This window comes from Pantherophis guttatus, chromosome 7 (genome assembly GCF_059756535.1).
Source record: "Pantherophis guttatus breed Tessera chromosome 7, ASM5975653v1, whole genome shotgun sequence".
NCBI lineage: Eukaryota > Metazoa > Chordata > Lepidosauria > Squamata > Colubridae > Pantherophis > Pantherophis guttatus.
The window spans coordinates 66,667,394-66,691,932 of NC_142069.1; the positions used below are offsets into that span (position 1 = coordinate 66,667,394).

At 38.2% G+C, this 24,539-nt stretch overlaps 1 protein-coding gene across 1 annotated transcript in view; it reads left to right on the top strand.

Annotated features, from left to right (window-relative positions):
- The window catches only part of CFTR (CF transmembrane conductance regulator), a 132,728-nt gene that overhangs the window by 70,739 nt on the left and 37,450 nt on the right, over positions 1–24,539 (top strand). The window contains exons 14-23 of the mRNA XM_034431038.3: positions 716–1,421; positions 1,928–2,056; positions 3,451–3,488; positions 5,447–5,718; positions 10,176–10,255; positions 12,635–12,785; positions 14,241–14,468; positions 15,581–15,681; positions 19,628–19,870; positions 20,023–20,178. Coding sequence (XP_034286929.2) covers positions 716–1,421; positions 1,928–2,056; positions 3,451–3,488; positions 5,447–5,718; positions 10,176–10,255; positions 12,635–12,785; positions 14,241–14,468; positions 15,581–15,681; positions 19,628–19,870; positions 20,023–20,178 — 2,104 coding nt within the window. The remainder of the gene's footprint in view (positions 1–715; positions 1,422–1,927; positions 2,057–3,450; positions 3,489–5,446; positions 5,719–10,175; positions 10,256–12,634; positions 12,786–14,240; positions 14,469–15,580; positions 15,682–19,627; positions 19,871–20,022; positions 20,179–24,539) is intronic.

Here is a 24,539-nt window from a genome sequence, read left to right on the forward strand (position 1 = left end):
CAGGCCCACCCAGTCACATTACCCCACCACCACCACCAAGCCACGCCTACAGAACCGGTAGTAACAAATTTTAGATTTCACCACTGTCTAAGTGCTATTGCTATTATGTGAATCCAGATTCCTCAATAGAATAGAATAGAATAGAACTTTATTACGATCATAGACCAGCAATAGACATCACTGTTTACAATATATTAAAAAATAATACTGACATTAATAGTGGATAATAACATCCCTGTTAAGACATGTTCTCAAACAGTTAGGGTCACTCCCTAGTTTACGTGAGTGGAGAGCCAATATGTATGTGAGTAAATATTCCTCCATTAACTGCTTATCAGAAGCTTGTAAATGGCAATCCCATGACCTCAGGACACTGCAAATGTAATAAATATATGCAGGTTGCCAAGTGCCCAATGTTCGGTCACATGACCATGGGAATGCTGCTACAGTTTTAAGTGCAAGGACTGGTTGTAAGTCACTTTTTTCAGTTCCATTATATCTTTGAATGATAGCTGAATGAACAATTGGAAATTGAAGATTACCTATAGACAGATATCCAGCACAAATATGATTTGCCTAGAAAATAGTGTTCTTTTTCAATCCCCTAAAGCTAAATGAATGTAGGATAGCTTTCTATTAGAAATCACTTGTATAATAAAGTCATCGATATATAGTACCTAACTTCATATCTGCATTTTTCTTTCTTTTTCTGAAGTTGTGTTTGCAAGCTTATTGTCAATAAAACTAGAATACTGGTCACTTCAAAGCTGGAACACTTAAAGATAGCAGACAAGATATTGATTCTCCATGGAGGATGCTGTTATTTCTATGGAACATTTTCTGAACTTCAGGGTCAGCGACCCAACTTCAGTTCTGAGCTGATGGGATTTGATGCTTTTGACTACTGCAGTGCAGAAAGAAGAAACTCCATTCTTACTGAAACACTGCGACGTTTCTCTATTGATAATGATGGAATGGCTTCACGAAATGAAATGAAAAAAACATCTTTTAAACAAACATCAGATTTTACTGAGAAAAGGAAGAACTCTGTAATGAATGCACTAAATTCTAGCCGCAAGTTTTCTCTCATGCAAAAAACATCACTGCAGGTCAATGGTAAGGAAGAGGTTCTCGGAGAACCAGTAGAAAGAAAGTTGTCTTTAGTGCCAGAGTCTGAACAAGGGGAGGCAATTCTGCCTCGCAGCAATGTATTAAATTCAGGACCCACATTCAGGGGGCAGAGAAGACAATCTGTGCTTAATTTAATGACCAGAACATCAATTCATCCAAATCAAAGCATTTACAAAAAAGGCAGCATATCAGTCATCCATCGATCTTCTGAAGCAGACATCTATGCAAGGCGTTTGTCTCGGGGCAGTCTGGTAGAAATAACTGAAGAACTTAATGAAGATGATTTAAAGGTATATACCATATTTCAAGTTATTGTAGCTAAATGGTTGTAAGTGGCCCTGTTTCTTGGATACCCAGCTTGGTATTGCAAGATAATATTTCCAATTCAAAGAATCATTAGCTTTTAGTTTAATATGCTGATACATTTATTAAGGGAACATGTACAAAAAGGGATATATTAGGGGAAATTGCATTTGAAAATGTGCTTTCATTTTTAAGAGTAAATGATCCTGAATAGTACATTCTGTTTCAAGTACAATAAGAATACATCAGGAGAAATCCTCTCGCTTTTAAAGAGCTGTAAATATGAATGAATAAGAGGGTAACAATAACATTCTAAGCACATTTTTGTCTAAAAGAAAGCTGGAAACCGAAATTGTAAGCATATGTCATTAATAGGAGTTCTCATGAAAACTAGTAGCAATAACATCTAGGCTTATACTGATGATACCAATAGGGTGCAAACAAGAAGTAGTTATATAGAACAGTCTAATTGTATTCTCAATTATTTTGCCAGGAATGTTTCTTTGATGATTCAGACACCATGAATGCAGTCACTTCATGGAATACATACTTCAGATATATAACCATCCACAAAAAAATGATTGTTGTATTATTTATATGTTTTATTATTTTTTTAATTGAGGTAAGAGTATTATAATAATAAATTCTACTTTTAAAAAATTGCTTATGCGACAATTGTAAAGAAAAGCTTTCTCCTTTCGTACATGCTGTACAAGATGTATAGAAGAAAAGGGGTCTAATAAAAAAAGAATGATAGAAACTTCCTTCCTTGGTCATTAGCCAGACTCCTTCTCTGCTGTATTCACCTCCACCTCAGGTCCCCCGTCCCCACCCATTTTTTCCTTTATCTCTGCTCTTTTGGCTACTTTGAACTCTGCTGACACTGCCATCTGCATCCCATGCCATCCTTAGTTGACTTTCACCATTTTCTTCCTGCTGCTCCTGCTGAGGCATGCCTGGTAGAGGTAGCTGCTGGACCTTTGCAGGGTGTTCGTGAAGCCTCCCCAAAGCTTTCCTAAAGCCTTTTGCAGCCTTCGCTGGGGATACCACAATCACTATAAATTCAAGGACCAGCCATAACTGCATTCATTTATCAATGTCCTAAATTTGAACAGTCACTGACTGAATAGTAATTAAGCAAGGACTACCTATATAACAAAAACTTACCAAATGTATTGATTCTTGTATTTTACAAGTTTATTATTATTTATGTTAAACTATTTGTATGGCTGTCCATCTTAAAACTTGACAGCTCCCAGCAATAAAACTATAAAAACCATGAAAAACATTAAAACCAAAAGGCTACCACCTCAAATGTAAATTTTCACTATGTTAGCCTAGACACCATAATGTTTTGATACTGTAACTTTTTAATTGAGTGATCTCAGTGGTAGGATTCAAGTAATTTAACAACCGGTTCTCTGCCCTAATCATTTCTTCCAACAACCAGTTTGCCAAACTGCTCAGAAAGTTAACAACCGGTTCTCCCAAAGTGGTGCGAACTGGCTGAATCCCACCACTGAGTGATCTCCAACAATATGCCCGCAGAAATACATAACATAATATATATATGGACATTCACTGGACAAAATAAAATACAGAAATGTATACATTGGGAGAAACAAATGTGAAATCATATACCCATTTTTATTCTTTAAAAAAACCCAGCAAGCTAATATGGAAACAGGAAGAAATAAGATTGGGAACTGAGTGAAATTGAAATTAACAGATGTGTCCAATTTTCAAAGGGTACTTCAACAGGCCTGTCGATAATAGAATTACAGCACCTGAAATAATTTCCTTGTACAGAATTATTAAATTGTAGTTTGGCAGTTCTATTTTATAATTGGGCACTTTATAAATTTGAGTAACCCTGGACATAAAACCTTTGGCTGACTTTATACATGTTACCATCAATATGTGAAATTATACATTTTATAGAATGCATAGGAAATCCATAGAATGCCAAAAATGGGATGTCTAAGTATGAATTAACTATCAATTTTCTATTTTTAGGTGGCTGCTTCCCTGGTTGGGGTATGGTATATCAATAAGTGAGTATTTACAGTACAATATTAAAGATTTGTTTATGTTATGTAACTAACATTTCAATAGGGCTAAGTTTTAATATTTAAAGCCAAAGTAATTATCACATGCCCAGTTAGATGGCAACATATGATGTTGGTTGATCTCAACAAGCTAAGCATGGTCTACTTAGTTGGTATCAGAGGTGGGCTGCTGCCGGTTTGGACCGGTTTGCCCTGAAAAACGGCCTGAAAACTGCCCCCAAACATCCAAAAACAGGCCATTTTTGAGCCATTTTTAGGCCATTTTCAGACCATTTTTAGGGCCGTTTTCAGGCCGTTTTTCAGTCCAAAAATGGCCTGAAAACGGCCCCAAAAAGCTGGCTGTGAGAGGAAGAGAAGCTGGGTGAGCCAAACCCAGACGTGTCCTGGGTCCCCTCATCCCAGAAGCAGCAACCTTGCACTCTTCCCCTCTCTGCTAGCCCCCTTCTTCACACAGGATCGCCCAGCAACAGAGATGGAGAGGGAGAAGGGGGTGGCATTTCTGTGTGCTCCCATTTCTGTGTGGCACTCTCCCCTCAATGCTAGCGGCCACCACTGCCCTCTTCTCCCTCTCCATGTCCACTGCTGGGTGATCCTGTGAGAAGAAAGGGGCTAGCAGAGAGGGAAGAGTGCGAGGTTGCTGATTCTGGGATGAGGGAACCCGGAAGCATCTGAGTTCAGTTTGCCCAGCTTCTCTTCCTCTCGCAGCCAGCTTTCCCAGTCTAGTTTGACATGGTCTCTCTCTCTCTCTCTCTTTCACACACACACACAAACACACACACACAAACAAACACACACACAGAGGTTAAATCTTTCTTTCCTTTCCCCCCACCGGAGACCCCTGGATTCCCTCCCCAACCCTGCCTGTCCCATACAGGTAACACCCATACAAGTGATATACAGTTGGCCATGCCTATTCAGTCACATGACCACACCAAGCCATGCTAACCCAGCCAGTCATTAGGGCAGAAAACCAGTTGTTAAAAAATTTGGAGCCCACCACTGGTTGGTATGCTAGGAAATCCCCAGAACAGGCAATGCAAGGAAGTTGAAAAAGACATATCAGAAGATGATAATGGAAAATAATTTCCATTCCATTATCATGGATTTCCTATGCAGTCATCAGGAGTTGAGCTCCACTTGAAGGAGATTTTATCTTTTAGTCATAATATTAAATGCATACATATAATTAATGCATAGCTTGTTCTGTGATATCAGTGGTACTTTTGGGAAGGTTAAACAGAATTTCTCTCTTTCTCTCTATGCCATAAAATGATAAAACTGCTATTTTTATTTCAAGATTCTTCATTGGCACCAATTGCCTACCTTTAATTTATTCCTACATTTCAAATTTTCATTTGGCTGCCACTTAACATTTAAAACAAATATATTAACTTTTAACACTTTTAATCCAGTCCTTGCTTAGTCCTACATGGATAATTCATTATTATATGCTACAGCCCAATTCTGCACTTTTAAAGATTTCCGTGCCATCCAATTATTCTCAAAGATGACCTGTAGATGTCTATTAAAAATATGTTCTTTGAATTCAATGGGATTGTTACTATGTAAATAACAGTTGTATGTATGTATAAAAGTTTTCCTGTTGTCTTTTTTTGGACAGGAATGTTTTTTATCAAGTGTGGTATTATAATAATAAATGAGGAATAATGCTAACAACAACAATTTTGATGTCTTAATTTAACTTTATAAGACATCAAAATTGCTGTTATTATTCTTTGCTCCTTTTCAAATATTTAATCATACATTCAAATATGTCCGTTTAAAACAATCATTTTTATCAAAACGGCATTCTCAGAAACTATTAAATTGTGATTTCAATGCTAGTATGACATATCATGGTTTTAAAAAATGAAACTCAGTATGTGACTGTAAATTTATAAATGACTATAAACTTACAATATGTATTTGTGTCTATTTTATAGGTTTGCTGATTCGCCTCACCCAAATACAACAGAGACAACAAAAAACCATTCCTCTGAGCTACTGGGGAAGAGTGCAGTTATTATTACTAACACTAGCAGCTTTTATATCTTCTACATTTATGTGGGGGTGGCAGATACCTTGCTAGCCATGGGGCTCTTTAGAGGCCTACCCCTAGTACATACCCTTATAACAATTTCTAAAACTCTTCACCGCAAGATGCTTCATGCAGTACTTCAGGCTCCTATGTCTTCCTTCAACAAACTCAAAGCAGGTAACTAAACGCTATGCAATCTGCAATAATTTTTATATGCTTAGGTAATATTGAGTTTAGGCAAAGGAGACGTTTGTGATTTATTCCATCATTCAAAATTTGCAAACACTCTCGAAACAAGTTGCAATAATCAGTTTTTAAAAATCCAAAGATATTAGAGATAGACATTCAGAAACCATCTTTGATAGAGGATGTACTCTGGATATTTAAGAATAGAAGATATTAATTATTAATCAAGATCCATTACCAACTTTCACACATGTCTGCATATATTACCATTGGTATTAGATCCTCTCATGCTATGTAGCATATTGGGCAGCATGTATGCATAAGTGTAGTGAATTTAAAATGCAATAGAGATATCTTAAAGCATTTATAGCAAAGGCATTTGCTAGGCATTTAGGGCAGAATGGAACAATTCGGCACAGCCAGCTTAGCACGGCCAGTTCATCACCATCAAGTTGCATCTGCCAACTCACCACTGCCTCTGCCTCTACCAACTACAACCACTAAGTTGTTGCAGAACATCACGGCCAATTTGCTGTGGGGACAACTTGCCATGGGCAGTTGGAGGGAGAACTGGGTGGGCAGGCGAACGAGTGGGAGGAGAATGACGTAGCAGTGGTAAAATGTGTTTGAAAATGGGAAATGCCAAGCCTCCACCACCTCCCTGCTGCCTGCTTCGCCCACCACTGGCAAACAGCCCAAACACTGCCACTGCCATTTAATGGCCAGAACTCCAAACAGCACAGCAATAGCAGCAGTGGCAATGGAGGCGTATGAAAATGGGAAGCCCCTGGCTGCTCCTGCTCTGCACTCTGCTCACCCACTCACTTGCCCACGTGCCCGGTTCTCCAGCTGCCCATGGAAAATTGTCCCTGTGTTGAATTGGCCATGTTGAGTTGTCCTGCAATGACTTGGTAGTGTGAGGTTCATAAAAATAGAAGCAATTATTTCTGAACACTGTCATAAGTGTACTAAGTGAGAAGGAAACAATTGGTGAATCTTATGCTTGCTTAAACTCATCTATGGTGTCAAATATTTATTTATCTTATATTGTTTATAATCTGCCCTAAATTTGAAGGACTCAGCAGCATACAGTAGATAGAGTCAGTTCTGTCTAGTGATTAAGGCTAGAAACCAAGAGACTGAGTTCTAGTCCCATTTTAGGCATGAAAGCTGACTGGGTAACTTGGGCCTGTCATTCTCTCTCAAGCCAACCCACCTCATGGGGTGTTGTGGAAAAGAAAAAAAAGAAGGAGTATTATGCATGTTTGCCACCTTGAATTACTTATAAAATAATAAAAGCAGGGTTTTAAAAATCTAATAAATAAACAAAATAAAGCTTAAAAATGTATAACATTATTTATTTATTTATTTATTTATTTATTTATTTATTTATTTATTTATCAAATTTCTATACCGCCCTACTCCCGAAGGACTCAAGGTGGTGAACAGCCAAGATAAAATACAGATAATACAAATATTAAAAAATCCCTTAAAATTATTAAATATTTCGGCCGAAACACAGATTAAAACACCCAATTTGTAAAATCACGAATTAAAAAATTTAAAAATTTAAAAGATGGGAGTTAGGCCAGGCCAGCTTGCTGAAATAGAAAAGTTTTGAGAGCATGGCGAAACGTGCGCAGGTCCGGGATCTTCCGTATCTCTGGGGGGAGCTCGTTCCAGATGGTAGGTGCCCCCACAGAGAAGGCTCTCCCCCTGGGGGCCGCCAGTCGACACTGTTTGGCCGACGGCACCCTGAGGAGCCCCTCTCTATGGGAGCGTACTGGTCGGTGAGAGGCTATTGGTAGCAGAAGGCGGTCTCGTAGATACCCCGGTCCGATGCCATGGAGCGCTCTAAAGGTGGTAACCAAAACCTTGAAGCGCACCCGGAAGACCACCGGGAGCCAGTGCAGCTCGCGCAGGAGGGGGGTCACATGGGAGCGCCACGTCGCTCCCATAACCACCCGCGCGGCCGCATTCTGGACCAGCTGGAGCCTCCGGGTGCTCCTCAAGGGGAGCCCCATGTAGAGAGCATTGCAGTAGTCCAAGCGGGAAGTAACAAGAGCATGAGTGACCGTATTTAACGAGTCCCGATCCAGAAAGGGACGCAACTGGCGAATCAGGCGGACCTGATAAAAAGTCCCCCTGGCCACGGCCGTCATGTGCTCTTCTAAAGACAGCCATGAGTCCAGGAGGACACCCAAGTTGCGAACCCTCTCTGTGGGGGCCAGTGACTCGCCCCCAATAGTCAGTGATGGCACCAACTGACTATATCGGGATGTCGGAAACCACAGCCACTCGGTCTTGGATGGGTTGAGCCTGAGTCTGTTTCTCCCCATCCAGATCCGCACGGCCTCCAGGCACCGGGACATCACTTCAAGGGCATCATTGGGGTGGTCCGGGGTGGAGATGTACAGCTGAGTATCATCAGCGTACTGGTGGTACTTCACCCCGAAACCACGGATGATCTCACCCAGTGGCTTCACATAAATGTTGAACAGAAGGGGCGAGAGGACCGACCCTTGTGGCACCCCACATACAAGGGGCCTCGGGGTTGACCTCTGCCCCCCTGTCAACACAGACTGCGACCGGTCAGAGAGAAAGGAGGAGAACCACTGTAGGACGGTGCCCCCCACCCCTAACTCCTCTAGCCGGTGCAGCATGATACCATGGTCGATGGTATCAAAAGCCGCTGGGAGGTCTAATAGGACCAGGACAGAGGAACAACCCCTGTCCCGAGCCCTCCAGAGATCATCAACCAACGCGACCAATGCCGTTTCCGTGCTGTACCCAGGCCTGAAGCCCGACTGGAACGGATCCAGATACGACGATTCATCCAGGTACTGGGGGAGCTGTCGCGCTACCACACTCTCAACAATCTTCGCAACGAAGCGAAGGTTGGAGACTGGACGATAATTTGCCAACACTGCCGGGTCCAGGGAAGGTTTCTTGAGGAGAGGCCTCACCACCGCCTCTTTCAAGGCGGCAGGAAAGACACCCTCACTCAAGGAAGCATTTATAATCCCCTGGAGCCAGCCTCGTGTAACCTCCCGAGAGGCCAGCACCAACCAGGAGGGACACGGGTCCAGTAAACATGTGGCTGCGCTCAGTCTGCCCAGTATCCTGTCCACGTCTTCGGGCGTCACAGAATCAAACTCTTCCCAGATAATACTCACAAGACCTGCCTCTGTCCTCCCCACTGAATCTACCCAGTCAGAGTCCAGATGTTCCCGAATCTGAGCAATTTTGTCATACAGATACTGTACAAAATCCTCTGCTCTACCCTCCAAGGGGTCCTCCCGCGCTTCCTGGTGGAGCAGGGAGCGGGTCACCCTAAACAGGGCGGCCGGGCGATTATCTGATGACGCAATAAGAGTGGCAAAATAGTTATACTTCGCCACTTTTATCGCCACCAGGTAGGTCTTAATATGAGACCTTACCAGTATTCGGTCAGATTCAGAATGGCTGGCCCTCCAACCACTCTCCAGGCGTCTTTTCCGGCGCTTCATCTCCCTCAGCTCCTCGGTGAACCAAGGAGCCAGGCGAGATCGACGCCGGGTCAGAGGCCACAAAGGCACGACCCGATCCAAAGCTCCAGCAGCCGCCCTATCCCAGGCGGCCACCAGCTCCTTAGTCGAGCCGTGTGCCAGAGCCTCAGGAAATGGCCCAAGCTCCGTCTGGAACCTATCAGGATCCATCAGGCGCCTGGGGCGGTACCACCTCAATGGTTCCGCCTCCCTGCGGCGGGGTGCGGCGGTTCGAAGGTCAAAGCGAAGGAGGGAGTGATCTGACCATGACAAGGGCTCGATCACTATATCCCCTATCTCAAGATCACTCAACCACTGACCAGAGACAAAAACCAGGTCTAGCGTGTTTCCCCCCGTGTGAGTAGGGCCATGAACTAACTGGGTCAGGTCCATAGCCGTCATGGAAGCCATGAACTCCCGAGCCGCCTCAGACGCCTCACCGACGGATGGCAGGTTAAAATCCCCCATGACCATAAGCCTGGGGGTGTCAACCGCCACCGCGGCTATAACGTTGAGCAGCTCGGGCAGGGCTGCCGTCACGTGGCAGGGAGCCAGGTACGTAACCAGCACACTGCGTAAAGTTGATTGGAAGATGCATAGGTATATAAATGTTTTATAACGAAAAAATATGTGAATTGTTACCCCATGTGTGAAAAAACTAAATTATTAGGTACATGTCCTCTTACCATCCTAAATTAGTATATAAATCTGTTTATGTAAACATTTTCCTGTAACTAATCTAAATATAAACTAATCCAGTATTAATCAGAATTATATGCTTAAATATACTGCAAATAAGCTCGGGAATGTTATAGTAGAATTTTAACATTTTACTTATTCAAAAAGCTCATTGTTTAGTTTAACCAATATTGATAAAATATTCAGTTGATAATTAACGTATTTTTTCTCTTCAACATATAGGTGGGATACTTAACAGGTTTTCAAAGGATATAGCAATACTGGATGATTTATTGCCACTTACAATATTTGACTTCATTCAGGTTTGTAAATGTTATGTTAAATATTGCAAAAATTGGGACAGCATAAATCATGATTCTTCAGTTATGTTAGGATTATCCTGAGCTTTTTGTCCCTAAAAATACCTTTCAGTAAACCATCGAACAGTAGCTCCTTAGACAAAAGTAAAGACAACTACTTTCTTCATTTTGTAGCTTTTAGAAAGATCTGATTGTCATAGGATACTGTTTTGGGTGAAATTTGGTCTGATGCACATCTATTCAGGCAAGGGAAAACATGTGTCATAACAGAAATAGCAATAGCACTTAGACTTATATACCACTTCATAGTGCTTTATAGCAGTGGTCCCCAACCTTTGCGGCTTGGCGGCCTGGTGGGGAGGAGGGGAACCAGTCCTCTGCTCACGCAAGTCGAGCTATGTGCACGGCCCAGTTTCAAATAGGCTTTGGCCTGGTAGTGGGCTGTGGCCTGGGGGTTAGGGACCCCTGCTTTACAGCAGTCTCTGAGCAGTTTACAGTGACAGCACATTGATCCCAACAATCTGGGTCCTCAGTTATATTTCATATTATAAATAACATGATTTATATATTTATGTATCCATTGGAACAACAGTGTATAAAAGCAGAACTCAATCATGATTTCATCATGTTTGCCATCATTGTGACTTGGTGGTGATGGTACTATCCAGTAGGATTTTTATTTATACTGAGGGGTATATTTGACTGAATAAAATAATCTAATTATTTTATAATAAGTCTAACCTAATATTTCAATAAAATTCAATCATTATTACTATTGTTATTAAATTTCATATTCCTGCTACTAGCCTAGCTTTGGTTATAATCAATTCTATGTTGTTCAGATCTCATAATTTAGCAACAATGCATGTCATGTCATTTCATAAACTAGTCAGGAAGTACGTTTTTACAAAGTAATGTCTCACTGTGTAGCAACAGCTCATCCTCCAGTCCTCCTCAAATCATATAAATCTTTTGCCTTCTATTAAAATAAATATCTAATTTTAAATAAATGCATGGTTATTTTGATATCGTATATACTGAATGAAAGCAGTATATATTCTTTCAGTTCAAAAATTCCAAGAATTCTATCAGTGATCTTGAAAACCATAAAAAAATGAGTAGGCTATCAAAGACTTGTGCTAACAAGATTGCAAATTGTGTAATTTTGCATGGTAGAAATACATCATTAGGATCTATACCAGGGGTGAAATGCTCCCGGTTCGGACCGGATCGCCTGATCCAGTAGCGATGGAGGCTGGTGGTTTGGAGAACTGGTAGCAAAAATCCCTGCCCCCCCCCCCATGCCCAGCTGAGCTGCACAATCATCAGAGGATTTTTTTTTAATTTTTAAAAGCATTTTTTCTACAACCTCGTTGGCCAAAAAATGTTTTTAAAAGTTAAAAAAAAAAGCCTCTGATGATCACCCAGCTGAGCTGGAATCATCAAAGGCTTTTAAAAGAAAAAAAACCCTTTTTTTCTTTTAAATGCCTCTGACGATCCAAGCTGAGTTGCCTGATCTGCAGAGGTTTTTTAAAAAGCCTCTGCTGATCAGGCAACTCAGCTTGGATCGTCAGAGCCCTTTAAAAGCATTTTTTTACAACCTCTTCGCCAAAGAGGTTGTAAAAAAAATGGTTTTAAAAGTAAAAAAAAAAATTGGCCATTCCCACCCAGTTACATTACTACCCCCTCCAAGCCACGCCCACTGATCTATACCAAGGTAATACATATCAGAATGTAAGAAGTCTCAGACTGAGTGACCAAACCATACAATGACCAAATTAGATTTCAAGGGAATGGACATTGAAAACAAACACAAATTGCTAAATATCTGTTATTGCCCTTCAGATATTTTGGAGTATAACTACAGATAGTCCTCGACTTACAACAGTTCATTTAGAGATCATTAAAAGTTACAACAGCACTGAAAAAAGTGACTTATGATCATTTTTTTACATTCCATCATGATCCCCATGATCATGTGATCAAAATTCAGATGTTTGGCAACTGGTTCATACTTATGACTATTGCTGTATCCCAAGGTCATGTGATCACTTTTTGCAATCTTTTGATAAGCAATGTCAATGGGAAAGCCAGATTCACTTATCTGAGTTACTAACTTATCAGCTGCAGTAATACACTTAACAACTGTGATAAGAAAGGTCATAAAATGGGGTGAATGTCTTATTTAACAACATAAATTTTGGGCTCAGTTGTGATCGTAAGTCATGCAGAAATTAGAATGGTGATTCAAAACATTTGAATGGCACCATATGGAAGAAGGATAATATTATCATAGTAGTCTTAGGGAAATTACTTCCTCATAACTTGTAAAATTTTGTGGAAAGTTTGCTGTATCAGTAATATTTTTCTTTCAACCTGCAGTTAATGCTCATTGTGATTGGTGCTATAGTAGTAGTCTCTTTCCTACAACCCTATATCTTCCTGGCATCTGTGCCTGTGATAGGAGCCTTCATTATGTTAAGAGCATACTTCCTGCACACATCTCAACAGCTAAAACAACTGGAGTCTGAAGGTATGATCTAATATAGACAAATAAAATGAAAAGAGATTTTGTCTGTTGCTTTTCATCCAACTCCTATTTTAAGAGCTCATCTCTCTGAATAATGTTCTCTACAAATATTCAGTACTTGTCCAGATGCTGATATTAAAGACTAAGAATGCTAAATTTGAGGATGAAAGAAAGAGAACCATAGACATAATTATAGTACAACAGAGATAAAAATAAATTTGGTATATCTATCTGTTTATAGAAAGTTTACATTAGTAAAGGATTACTGTCTCACATAGAACGCTTAGCAAATTATAATTTCAAATACATAATAAAATGAAAATAAAAAATTAAAATAAATACATAAAAAGCTGTATTATCAAGGACTATAGTATCAAAACAATATATAGTCTCCTGAGGATTACATACTATTTTTAATGTTCCATCACATGATGCAACTAGAAAAGAATGTATGTGATGGAAACAACAAGTATTAGCTATCATCTATGGCGCCCCCCTATGGGTCCAATCCAACATCTCCTCTCTTGAGTCTGTCCACAGCCAGTTCCTACACCGTTTGATGGGAGTCCTTCCCTGCGTAAGTAATGCCGCAATTCGTTTGGAACTGGGCATATCCTCATTTGCTACAATCTTGTGGAAGCGTGCAATTGGCTATTGGTTGTCCCTGTGGAATAGACTCCCAGGCTATTACCTAGGCCAATGCCTATGGCGGGACCCTTTTCATAGTCCCTGGGCCCATAATATCCATACAAAACTTTTGAAGATCGAGATTTCCCCCATTGAAGCTTTTACTTTAGGCCCTGATGCTGCCAAATCGTTGATTTTTCAACGGCTGGACGACATTGATAGACAATTAAATCTGGCAAACGGATCAGGAGCATGTTCACCGTTTTCCCTTGGTATTGTTCCCTCGCCTCACCCTCTGCCTTATCTCTCCACGTTACACTCTATCAAACATAGGCTCGCATTTATGAAGGCACGATTTAACGTGATCCCCTCGAGTGTCCTCGACAGTAGGCTCTCGGGGGGAGTAAAATCCATCTATTGTACATGTGATGGCCGATCCCCAGAATCTCTGTTCTACATTACATTCGTATGTCCTCACTACCGAGACATAAGATCAAGATTCATTTCTCCTATTTCCCAGAGATTCCCTGGTTCACCTGATCTGTGGCAAAAAATTTTGCTGCAGTCGTGGCTGAAAAAAATGGGAGAAGAGACGGATAACCCCTACGGCAGAGGATCACTAGTATTGATAGTACAGATTGTATCTAAGGCAGTAGATGGTGTACTGTCACATGATCTATCTATATTTGTAAAATATACTCCCCTTCTATGTGTATTTTAATTTGGTCTTTGACCGCAATAAAAGCTTACTTACTAGTACTTTATGTAATTGATTTTTAAAGAAATATTATATATATATTATTTTCATTTTCATATTTGCATTCCTTATAGCTAGAAGTCCAATTTTCACACATCTTGTTACCAGCTTAAAGGGACTCTGGACATTGAGAGCTTATGGAAGGCAACCATATTTTGAAACATTATTCCATAAAGCTCTAAATTTGCATACAGCGAATTGGTTCCTGTATTTATCTACGTTACGTTGGTTTCAGATGAGAATAGAAATGATTTTTGTAATCTTCTTCATCATTGTGACCTTTGTTTCTATTGCTACTACAGGTATATATATATATATATTTGCTTTTATATTAAAGAGAGAAAAAGAGATAGAGCAAGACATGTTATGTGTAGTAAAATATGCAGATTTAAATAATTAATGGACATTATATACTGATAGTTTAATCAATGTGCTTTAATCAAAAATGACAAATGAATGTATTTATTTATTGTACTTTTTTATATAGAAAAGTTATGGCTGTCTATATTGCATACATAAACAGTGTATAAAAACCAATATCATGAAATATTCCATCAAGGGAACACCAAAACAAAATTAAAATAATCATAATATAGGTTGTCCTCGACTTACGACCACAAGAGCCCAAAATTTCTGTTGTTAAGTGAGACATTTGTTAAGTGAGTTTTGCCCCACTTTATGACCTTTCTTGACTCAGTTAAGTGAATCATTGCAGTGAATGATTCACTAAGTTAGTGAATGTAGCTTCCCCATTGATTTTGTTTGTCAGAAGATTGCAAAAGGGGATCACATGATCCTGGGACACAGCAACGATCATAAATATGAACCAGTTGCCCAGCATCTGAATTTTGTTCATATGATCATGGGGATGCTACAAAGATCATAACTATGAAAAATGTTCATAAGTCACTTTTTTCAGAGCCATTGTAACTTTGAATGTAACAGTTCACTAAATGAACTGTTGTAAGTCGAGGACTGCCTATATAATAACTGAGGCAGCATATAACAAACCCACGATGTAAGCCAGAACTCTTAATTGACATCTCAGTGCAGCACTAGGGGGAAGAGTTATGTCTTCACGGACTTCCAGAAGGCCAGAAGTAGCAGGGTCTGCCATATCTTGAGGTAATGGAAGCTCTTCCATGAGTCAGCAGCTGTTACAAAGGAGATACTTAACTGACCATGAGTATCTGAAGCTGTTACTGCTAATTTCCCATTGCAAGAGTGATTGCCCTAAATTTAACGGCTGCCCCAATGAGCTGATAATTTAGGATATTACTTCTCTTTCCCTCTGTGCAGATTTACCTACGTATGAATGTGTGCATGAGTTTTATATGTGTGTATAATTGCAAGTAGCACATATGCACATGCATATGTTTTATGCTGGGATTTTATGCATATTTCTTACTTATAGGTAGCGGGGAAGGAAAAGTCGGCATTATTCTTACATTAGCCATGAACATTATGGGAACATTGCAATGGGCTGTGAACACAAGCATTGATGTAGACAGTTTGGTAAGAATCTTTGAAAGTAAATATTTTAATAAAAAATATAATAATTAAAGAAAAGAAAAAAGAAAGTAAATGTTTTATATTAATTTAGCAAGCTTATAAAATAACTTAAATTGTAGAATATGCATTTAATGTTAATTTTATAATTGAAGATAAGTATGTATTGATATATTGATTTGTAAATCACATATTTTCTTTAAATTTGCGTTTTCATCATTGCATGTATTGTTTTTAGCACATCCTAAGTCTTCTGTACCTCTGATTTTATTTTTACAGACATCAATGTGCAAAACTGCATAGTTGCAGTTAATAGCACTGCTGCAAATGATTAATTTGCATGTCAGGGAACTGTTTCAATTTGGAAGGTTTCATATTTATTTATTTAATATTCCTCTGTAAGCATGTAATAGATTCCTAGCAGTTAATACATAAAATATAAAAGCATTGTTGTTTTTAACAGTGCTCAGCTGCTTAGAGTCACTTGGGCAGCCATACAACTTGAATAAATAAATAATAAAAGAATAAAACATAGCAATTAATTAAAACTCAAAATGTGCCAGTGTGTGAGAGAGTTTATGAATTGGAATATGCATGGTAACAGGTCAGCCAATGGGGACTGTTTGGTGACTTAGACGGCTCGGAGCCTAGGCGTGGCTTAGGTTCACTGATCTGTATATATATGAGTACCTCTGTATTATATTGCTTCTGTGATTATTGATTCTGTGCTTCTGGATTCTGAGTTCTGGTTTCTGCTGTATGGTATTGTATATAAAGAAGTTTCTTGTATAAATATGAATTCTTTACTTGTGTGCTGGTTGAATTGCTGCAAACTCTAACAGAATGTAACAATAATTCATCTATCAAACTAATATTTAAATAACTACAAGGCTGGAAAATTCAGGAAATAAAAATCACATATATTTCTGGAATGATCTTCCTCCTTATTATGGGGTAGAATAATCAAATCTTGAAGGCCTGTCTACAAAGGAGAACATAAATGGTCTTGAAGAGGGAATGCAAGAATGGTTACATGAACACCAACTTAGCCCTTAAAGGGAAGAGGGACCATGAAAGATGCTCAGGATTGCATTGCTTTGTAAGAGAAAAATTCTATCAGGTTTTCAAAGTTCCACAGTTCACTATTCCTTCTGGACTAGCTTCCTTACCTGGCCTACCTTAAAGAGCTAAAGCAATTCTCCAATCAGACTTACTCTTAATTTTTTTTCTCACACATATTATTTGCCCTGAACTAAGAAATCTTTTCTGTAACAGGGTTCCCTCCTGTGGATTCGTCAGATTTGCTTGATCTTCCATCTCAAAGAAAATCTTCCTAGCTTCCCCCAAAGCCTACCTGAACGATTCTGGCTTTACCACTTATGAAAAACCATTAAAGTAGATGCTAACCTCACTTCAGAGTAAGCTATTCCATAGAATAGAGGGTATTGTATAAAAGCAGTAATTGCAGACCCCTAGACTTTCACCTCAGAAAACTGAGGGACTATTTAAAAAATTCAAGAGCATATTGGATCAGTCAATTCCACTTGGAAGAAACAGCTCTGAAGGTCTCAGGGAACTAAGCCAAGTAGGATTAGTAAATTAAACCAATACTTTAAATGTACAGTATCTGGAAGCCAATGCAGAGGCTGCAACATAGGAATCATATCAGTAGTGGGTTGCTACTGGTTCACCCAATCCGGGTGGGCAAACTGGTAGCGGTGGTGGCGGGAGGCTCTGCCCACCTGCCCAGATGTCTACTGTGCATGCGCAGAAGTGTCGCACACACGAGCAAACCAATAACGGCCGAAATTGAAACTCACTACTGAATCATATACCTGTAATAACCCTTACCTGCCAACAAACTGACCACTGCACTGAGCACAGAGAAATGGCTTTCTCAGTGGAATAAATTAATAAATACTTCTGTAGTCCAGAACTACTGCTGCGAACCAGTAGTAAAGGTAAGTAGAACCAGTAGTGGGATTCTTCTGGTTCTAGGCGGTTCGGCCGAACCTTTTGTTAAATTGCTGGCTCGCCCCACCCCTCCGCACCACTATTTATTGCCAATAATTAAGTCTCACAACAGACAGCAAAATGCTGGTTTGATGTCTGATAAAGCCTAGAAACTAGTGAATGATTTCACTGAATTATGGCTGTATAAAGATCTTGATTTACGTAGGAAAAACCTGGCTGAGACAAAAATACATACATGCATTCTAAATCTCAGCATTTCTGAAAAATTGTTCACAATAGAATGTAACAAATTTTGAAAGATGTAATTTCATTGTAATCTCAGTTTTTTTTAATTAAATTTCATGAGATATTCCTTCCAAATATACTGAATTGGCAGTATACATACTAATAATGACAAGAGTTCTCTGTAGTTTTTTATTAGAAAGTTATTTGATTCTGCATTTAGAAGAATGACTAACCAAATTGTGGAAATAGGTCCTCTACCCAAAATAACTTCATAAAAAGTCAATTTGATGTCAAATTCTAATTAGAACCAATCAGCTGTTGAATTGATTACAATTTTATATACTGATTTGTGCCACATCTAAAATCTGAGTTTTCTGAAGAATAGTATTTATGCTTTACTTGATATTCTACTTTCAATATTAATGTTAATCAAATTTAAAGCTTCATGGAGACATTCAGGTTTTGTTTAGAAAACAGATACAATATATTTTATAATATCCCAATTTTCTAATATATAGTGTAATATAATATTTTATGTTCCTTTATGATCCTCTAGATTTGCTATACTTCTAGTTATATTTCATTCCATGTATTTTAGTTTTTTAGTTTTTTTATTCAAATAATTAAATAGTTTATTTAATATTTACTTGCATTTTAATTCAAATAATTAAAAATAAGTTTAAAAAGCTGTTTCAGACAAGTGCAAACATCTTTGGAATTATTTTGAAATGCTACATATTTCTAGTAATTTGAATTAAAAATTCAAATTTTCAAAAATTGGACTTTCAAAAAATCAAATTTTCTATGTTTTAAAAGGTCTTCAGCTTTTTTCTCCTTAGTTCCTTTCTTCCAGGTCTAGGATTTTTCTCTCTATGGTTATTATCCACTTTAAGAAATAGTTCTAAGAGTCTCTTTTCCTGGATTTTCTTCTCTTTTTTTTCTTTTAAAGTTAGGGTCTAAATAAAACAGAAATCTTCTCACCTAGTTCCAGTCACTGTTCATCTTCACCACTCCTACATATTTCTTCGTTGCCTCAGCTGTCCCAGCTTCACGCCAGCCATGATGGCTGCCTCTTCTTCTTGTCGTGGATGAGAGGGAAGAAGCCCTGGGTCAAACAGGAGAGTTGTGGCTCTCCGTGACCTGCAGGGAGCCCCTCTTTACTTCACCACCCCTACAGGGTGGCTTTAGCTCCTTTTGGAGCCCTTCAACAGGAAGAACTCAGAATGGGAGCATGGAGACCCACTCCTCACATCCGATTTCGCCGCGATGTCATCCGGAAGTCTCCACTTTTCATAGAATGTCTAAGCCAGGATTTGAAGATCATCACTGAGTTAGGAAGTAAAATGCTGGCAGTGTTAGGCTAGCCTAAGTGGACTGCAAAAATGAGGATCACCACTAAATTACTGCAAGGAAATATAGAGTTACTACATAACTTTTTGCTTTCATCTAATGACCATCCATACCTTGACATCCCAGATTTGGGACTCTAAACAGTGTGGAAGTGCTTTATTTTCAGTTACCAAGAATTCCTAAGGACTGAAGGATATCATTAAAGAAGGAATTGGTTTGGGAAGAAAGAAATGTCAGTCCAAATAGTCTGTACTTACAGTTTGAATAACAAAATATAGAGATAAATTATTAACATCTGATGTTCTCACTCATACTTTCTCTGTGATATCAGTCTATATGTGTTTGATCAAGAAATATGTTAAGGAAAGCATAGCATTTAAAATAAATTTTCTCTGGTTTTCAGATGCGGTCAGTGAGTAGAGTATTTAAATTCATTGATCTGCCAACAGAAGAATCCAAACCTTTACCGGAATCAAAAAATAAGGAGCTTTCTCATGCTGTCATCATTGAGAATATGCATGTAAAGGAAGAAAACATCTGGCCATCTGGTGGGCAAATGACAGTGAACAATCTTACTGCTAAATATGTAGATGGAGGATCGGCAGTGTTAGAAAATATTTCCTTTTCAATAGATTCAGGACAAAGGGTAAGAATATTTTCATTTAAACCCTATTAAACCCTATTTTGTTAGAAGATCCAACAATTTTTTTTTAAAAAAAGTTAATTTCTGAATTTGTTAATTTCATCAAATTTATGAATGCCAGTTCCTTCAATATTTTATATTTATCAATATTTCAGGTGGGCCTTCTAGGAAGAACTGGCTCAGGGAAAAGTACTTTGCTCTTTGCTTTTTTAAGAATCTTGAATACCGAAGGAGATATCCAGATTGATGGTGTCTCCTGGAACACAGTCCCTGTACAGCAGTGGAGAAAAGCATTTGGAGTAATACCCCAGGTAAATCTGTACCAGTTTGTGAATTTTTTTTTCTTCCATTCCATTGTTTCCAATTCACAAAGACTGCCTGGCCAAATTTCTATAGTTTTCTTGCAAGGTTTTTCAGAAGTAGTTTGCCACTGCCTCCCGCCTAAGACTGAGAGAAAGTGACCAGACCAAATGTACATATCAATATATTTTGTTCATATAAAATCTTCAGATGCATTTCAATATTAAGGTTTTTCATTAAGAGACACAAGGGAGAGAATATAAATTGCTTGGATACAGTTGTGAATTTGCAGTGCCTTTTACCTCATTGCTTTGGTTTGGCTCATACATGTTTAAGTTTTAGCTAAATCACAGTTCACTATACTATCAGAGTGGACAAAGTCCAATTGCACATATTTTGTGCAATTGGACAAAGAAGATGAAATGCAGCTCAAACTAAATCTATTTGTAAGGCAAATACGTATGCAAATCGTAATTTTCCCAATTTAGAAATCATGACACAGTAGAAAATTAATGGACAGACTGAAGTATATGACTGAAGAAGGAAGCACACAAGAACGACTCCGTTTCACGGAGACATAGTTTGCATCTTTCCTCTGAATCAGATGAAAATTCAGAATGATACTGTAGCAAAAAGACAAAGATTCATCAAATAAGATTGAATATAAGCCATTAATTTCATAAATTACAACCAACATCTCTCTCTCCACCTCTGGCCTGAAGGATCTTCTAATCCTCAGCATTTCTCCTCCCCTCCAGTATGACATGGATCAGTGGGATATAATTTAACTCTCCACAGTGAAAAACATGTATATTTTAATCCAATTTTTAAAGCCTCTCTTACAGAGAGATTTCTAGTGATCCCCTTCAAAGTAATCACCTACTTTGACCCTTCTTAGCTTTTGGAGATTAGCTAAGATTAGCTCACAATGTTAACAGTTATAACCAAAAGTGAAAGGAAATGCTCAAGCACAGGAGTCACTTCGTTGTAATTTTAGATGTTATCGTACTTAGTAAAATTTTAGTGTCTACATTACAATTTAATATAGGCTGCATCCTGAATCTCACTTAAAGCTGTTAGTTAGGTTATTTTATAAATATATTTTAACTTTGTCTTAAACTTTATTTATCATCCACTAAAATAGATTAAACTCACACATACACACATTTTTACAGAGCACTTTGCTTGAAATGGTCTATGATGACAATAAGCTGAATTGAATTGAATACAGGAATTAATTAAAAGGAGAGGATAGAAAATACAATAAAATTGCATACAATGTTTTTGAGCAAGCATGAATAATAGGCTTTAAAGGACACTGTTGAATTATGAAGCAATAAACAAGAAGTCCCTAGGACAGTGATGATGAACCTTTTAGACACCGAGTGCCCAAACTGCGCGCAAGCACATGTCCAAACTGAAAGGTGTGCTTGCATGCACAAACACGTGCACATGTGGACATGGGCTTATGTGCAGACATACACACGGACATGCACATGCATGCAGCAGACATGCACGCATGCACAGCAGACACCCAAAGACCAGCTGGCTGGCGGGAGACGGGGCACCCCAAAACCAGCAGCGTGGCAAGAGGTAAGATCTTTTTCTTTTGTAAGCTTCTGTTTCATCGTTTGCAGAGAAACAAGCTCACGAAAGAAATGCCATGGAGATCTGACCTGGGGTGATGGCACACGTGCCAGCAGAGAGGGCTCTGCGTGCCACCTCTGGCATGCCTGCCATAGGTTCGCCATCTCAGCCCTAGGATCTTCAGGATTCTATATTCCAGGGAATAAGATTAATGTTAAAAATATAAATGTTTACATTTTTCTTTGTTGGAAGTTATCTTGTTAGTTTCTCCTTATTGGTCCAGTTTATAGGGATCCTCCTGAATCATGATACTGGCATCTAAGCTGTTTGCTATTCCCCCCATTTTTGTGTCACTGCCAATTTGATAATATTTTCTAATCCATATTTGGATTAACTGCCATTTTGATAATATTTTCTAATCCAAATCATTTGACAAATATGTTGAACAATAAATGACCTATTATGGAATCTTATAGTATGTCATTCAACATTTCCCTCCATCTTGACACAGAACAACTATTATTCTGTTGGGATGATTCAACCAACTTGGTATCCATCTACCGGTAGTGCAATCCAATCCACATTTTGTCATATCTTTTTTTACTGGAATCTCATAAGAGACTTTGCTGAACTCAAAGTATACTTTGTCCATCATGTTCCTGTGGTCAAGTAAATAAGGAAATTGGTTTGGTTTGGCATGATTTATTCTTGATAAGCTCATTCCTACTTAATGTACTGCTCAAACATTTTGTCTGGCATCAATGTCAAGCTGACTGAATTGATTTGTAATTAACAGGTTCCTTCCTTCCTCCTGTTGTTGATGATGCTCCATGATCATAGAAAGAGCCTCCAAGAGACTTCCACAACCCATTAAATATTCTTGCTCCCTAATACCGGCTTATTCTGTTAATGGCAACTTAATTGTTCATATGAATGTAGAACATCTGCCAAGTAATTGAAATCAATGGTCAAAGGTTCACTCTTTTAGAATGAACTGGTGTGTGGATTATTATCTTCACTGCAGAACAACACAATAAAAGCAAAGTTCTTTAATTTCAGGAGTTAAACTTCCTTTTACTCTAAAGTTTAGAGAATATAAACATTCCTTTCTTTAAAGTCAGTCTTTCATTAGTGGGTTCTCTCCCACCCCACCGACCCCCAATTCTTGGTGGTTTATATTCTGATTTTGGATTAGGAAGTGGTTGATTTTTCATCAGTTGGTTCATTCCTAGATCTGATGAAATTAACTGTTGCTTTTAGTAAATCTCTCAAGACTCATTGAAGAAAGGGCTGTTCATAATAGGATTTTCTCTGTAATAGCATGTGGTCGAACTTTCACTGGCTCCACCAAATATTATCAGTGGTCCAAGAATAATGGTATAATCCAATAGGTATAATTCAATAGGTATAGCCAATATATTGGATTATACCAAGAGGTATAATCCAATAACCGTGGAGTTCATAACTTCCATTTTCCTACCCCAAACAGAATGGGAATTGGAATTATTTGTGTCTAGTTATTTTAAATTTCCTATACTGCAACTACGTTTTATTCTGTTTTGTTCTGTTCTGTTGCATCTGTTGACAGTTAGACATTTCTATTCGGTTTCAACAGGTATGCAGTTTTAGTTTAGTGATTCTGCCTGACCTTTAGTTTCCTTAACTGGTTAATCTTTCCTAATTCTCCATATTGTTAAGTAATTGAAGTTACTAAATGACAGGTAGAATTTATATTTGTTAGGATGTATTTCATAATAACATACCCTGTTCCATGGAAATTGTTGTTTTCTTATTGCTTACTCAATATATTTTTAAAAGAAGATATATTTCTAATGTTGATTAAATGCTTGAATGCTTGGCCTTTATCCTTCCTTGTGTGAATAATTAAAGTAATGTTTTTTCATGTTTTAAAAGAATAAAAACAGTTATTCCACTTCTGGGGTGAAAAAAGTATTTTCACCTGTAGCTGTATTTCATCATAATTTCTCATTGTGAATACAGGTAGTCTTCAGTTTATGATCATAATGGAACCTGGAATCTTGGTAGTAAGTCATTGCGATTATAAGTTGAGGTACCATGTGACTGGATTCAATTTTATGACTGTTTTATGATAGTCTTAAAATAAGTCACCATAGTTACTAAGCAAATCATATAGTTGTTAAACAAACTACATGGACATTAAGCAAATCCAGCACTCCAATTGGTGTTTTCTCTCCTACAAAAATTTACAAAGCCTAATGAAAATACTGGTGACTAGATTAGATAGATGATAGATAGATAGATAGATAGATAGATAGATAGATAGATAGATAGATAGAATTATACAAAAGAGATGAATATTGAATAAAAATGGAAAGATTAAAATATATTATAATAATGATTATGTATAAGATGTGACCCGGTCAACACTCTGTTCATAAAATATGTATGATGAAAGAAAATTTTTAATAAAACTTGTTTTTTTTAAAAAAGATAGAGAGAGAGAGAGAGAGAGAGAGGTGTGTGTGTATGTGTGTGTGTGTGTGTGTGTGTGTGTATGTCTTCTTAAGTTTTCGCGGGTGTGCATATGCAAAAAATTAAAATCTCAGGTGTTTTCCCGCGTCATTGTAAATAAATTGGTTAAAATATTTAAAATCCTGGTTAAAATCCCAGCTTAAAATCTTCTAAAAATCCTTACAGAGAACTCTGCAAGGTCCTTTAAAACCTCAGCTAAAATCCTACCAGTGACTCTAAAAGTTTTTCTTAAAGCAACATTTCGACAGGCTCGATAAGCAACAGCTCCGAC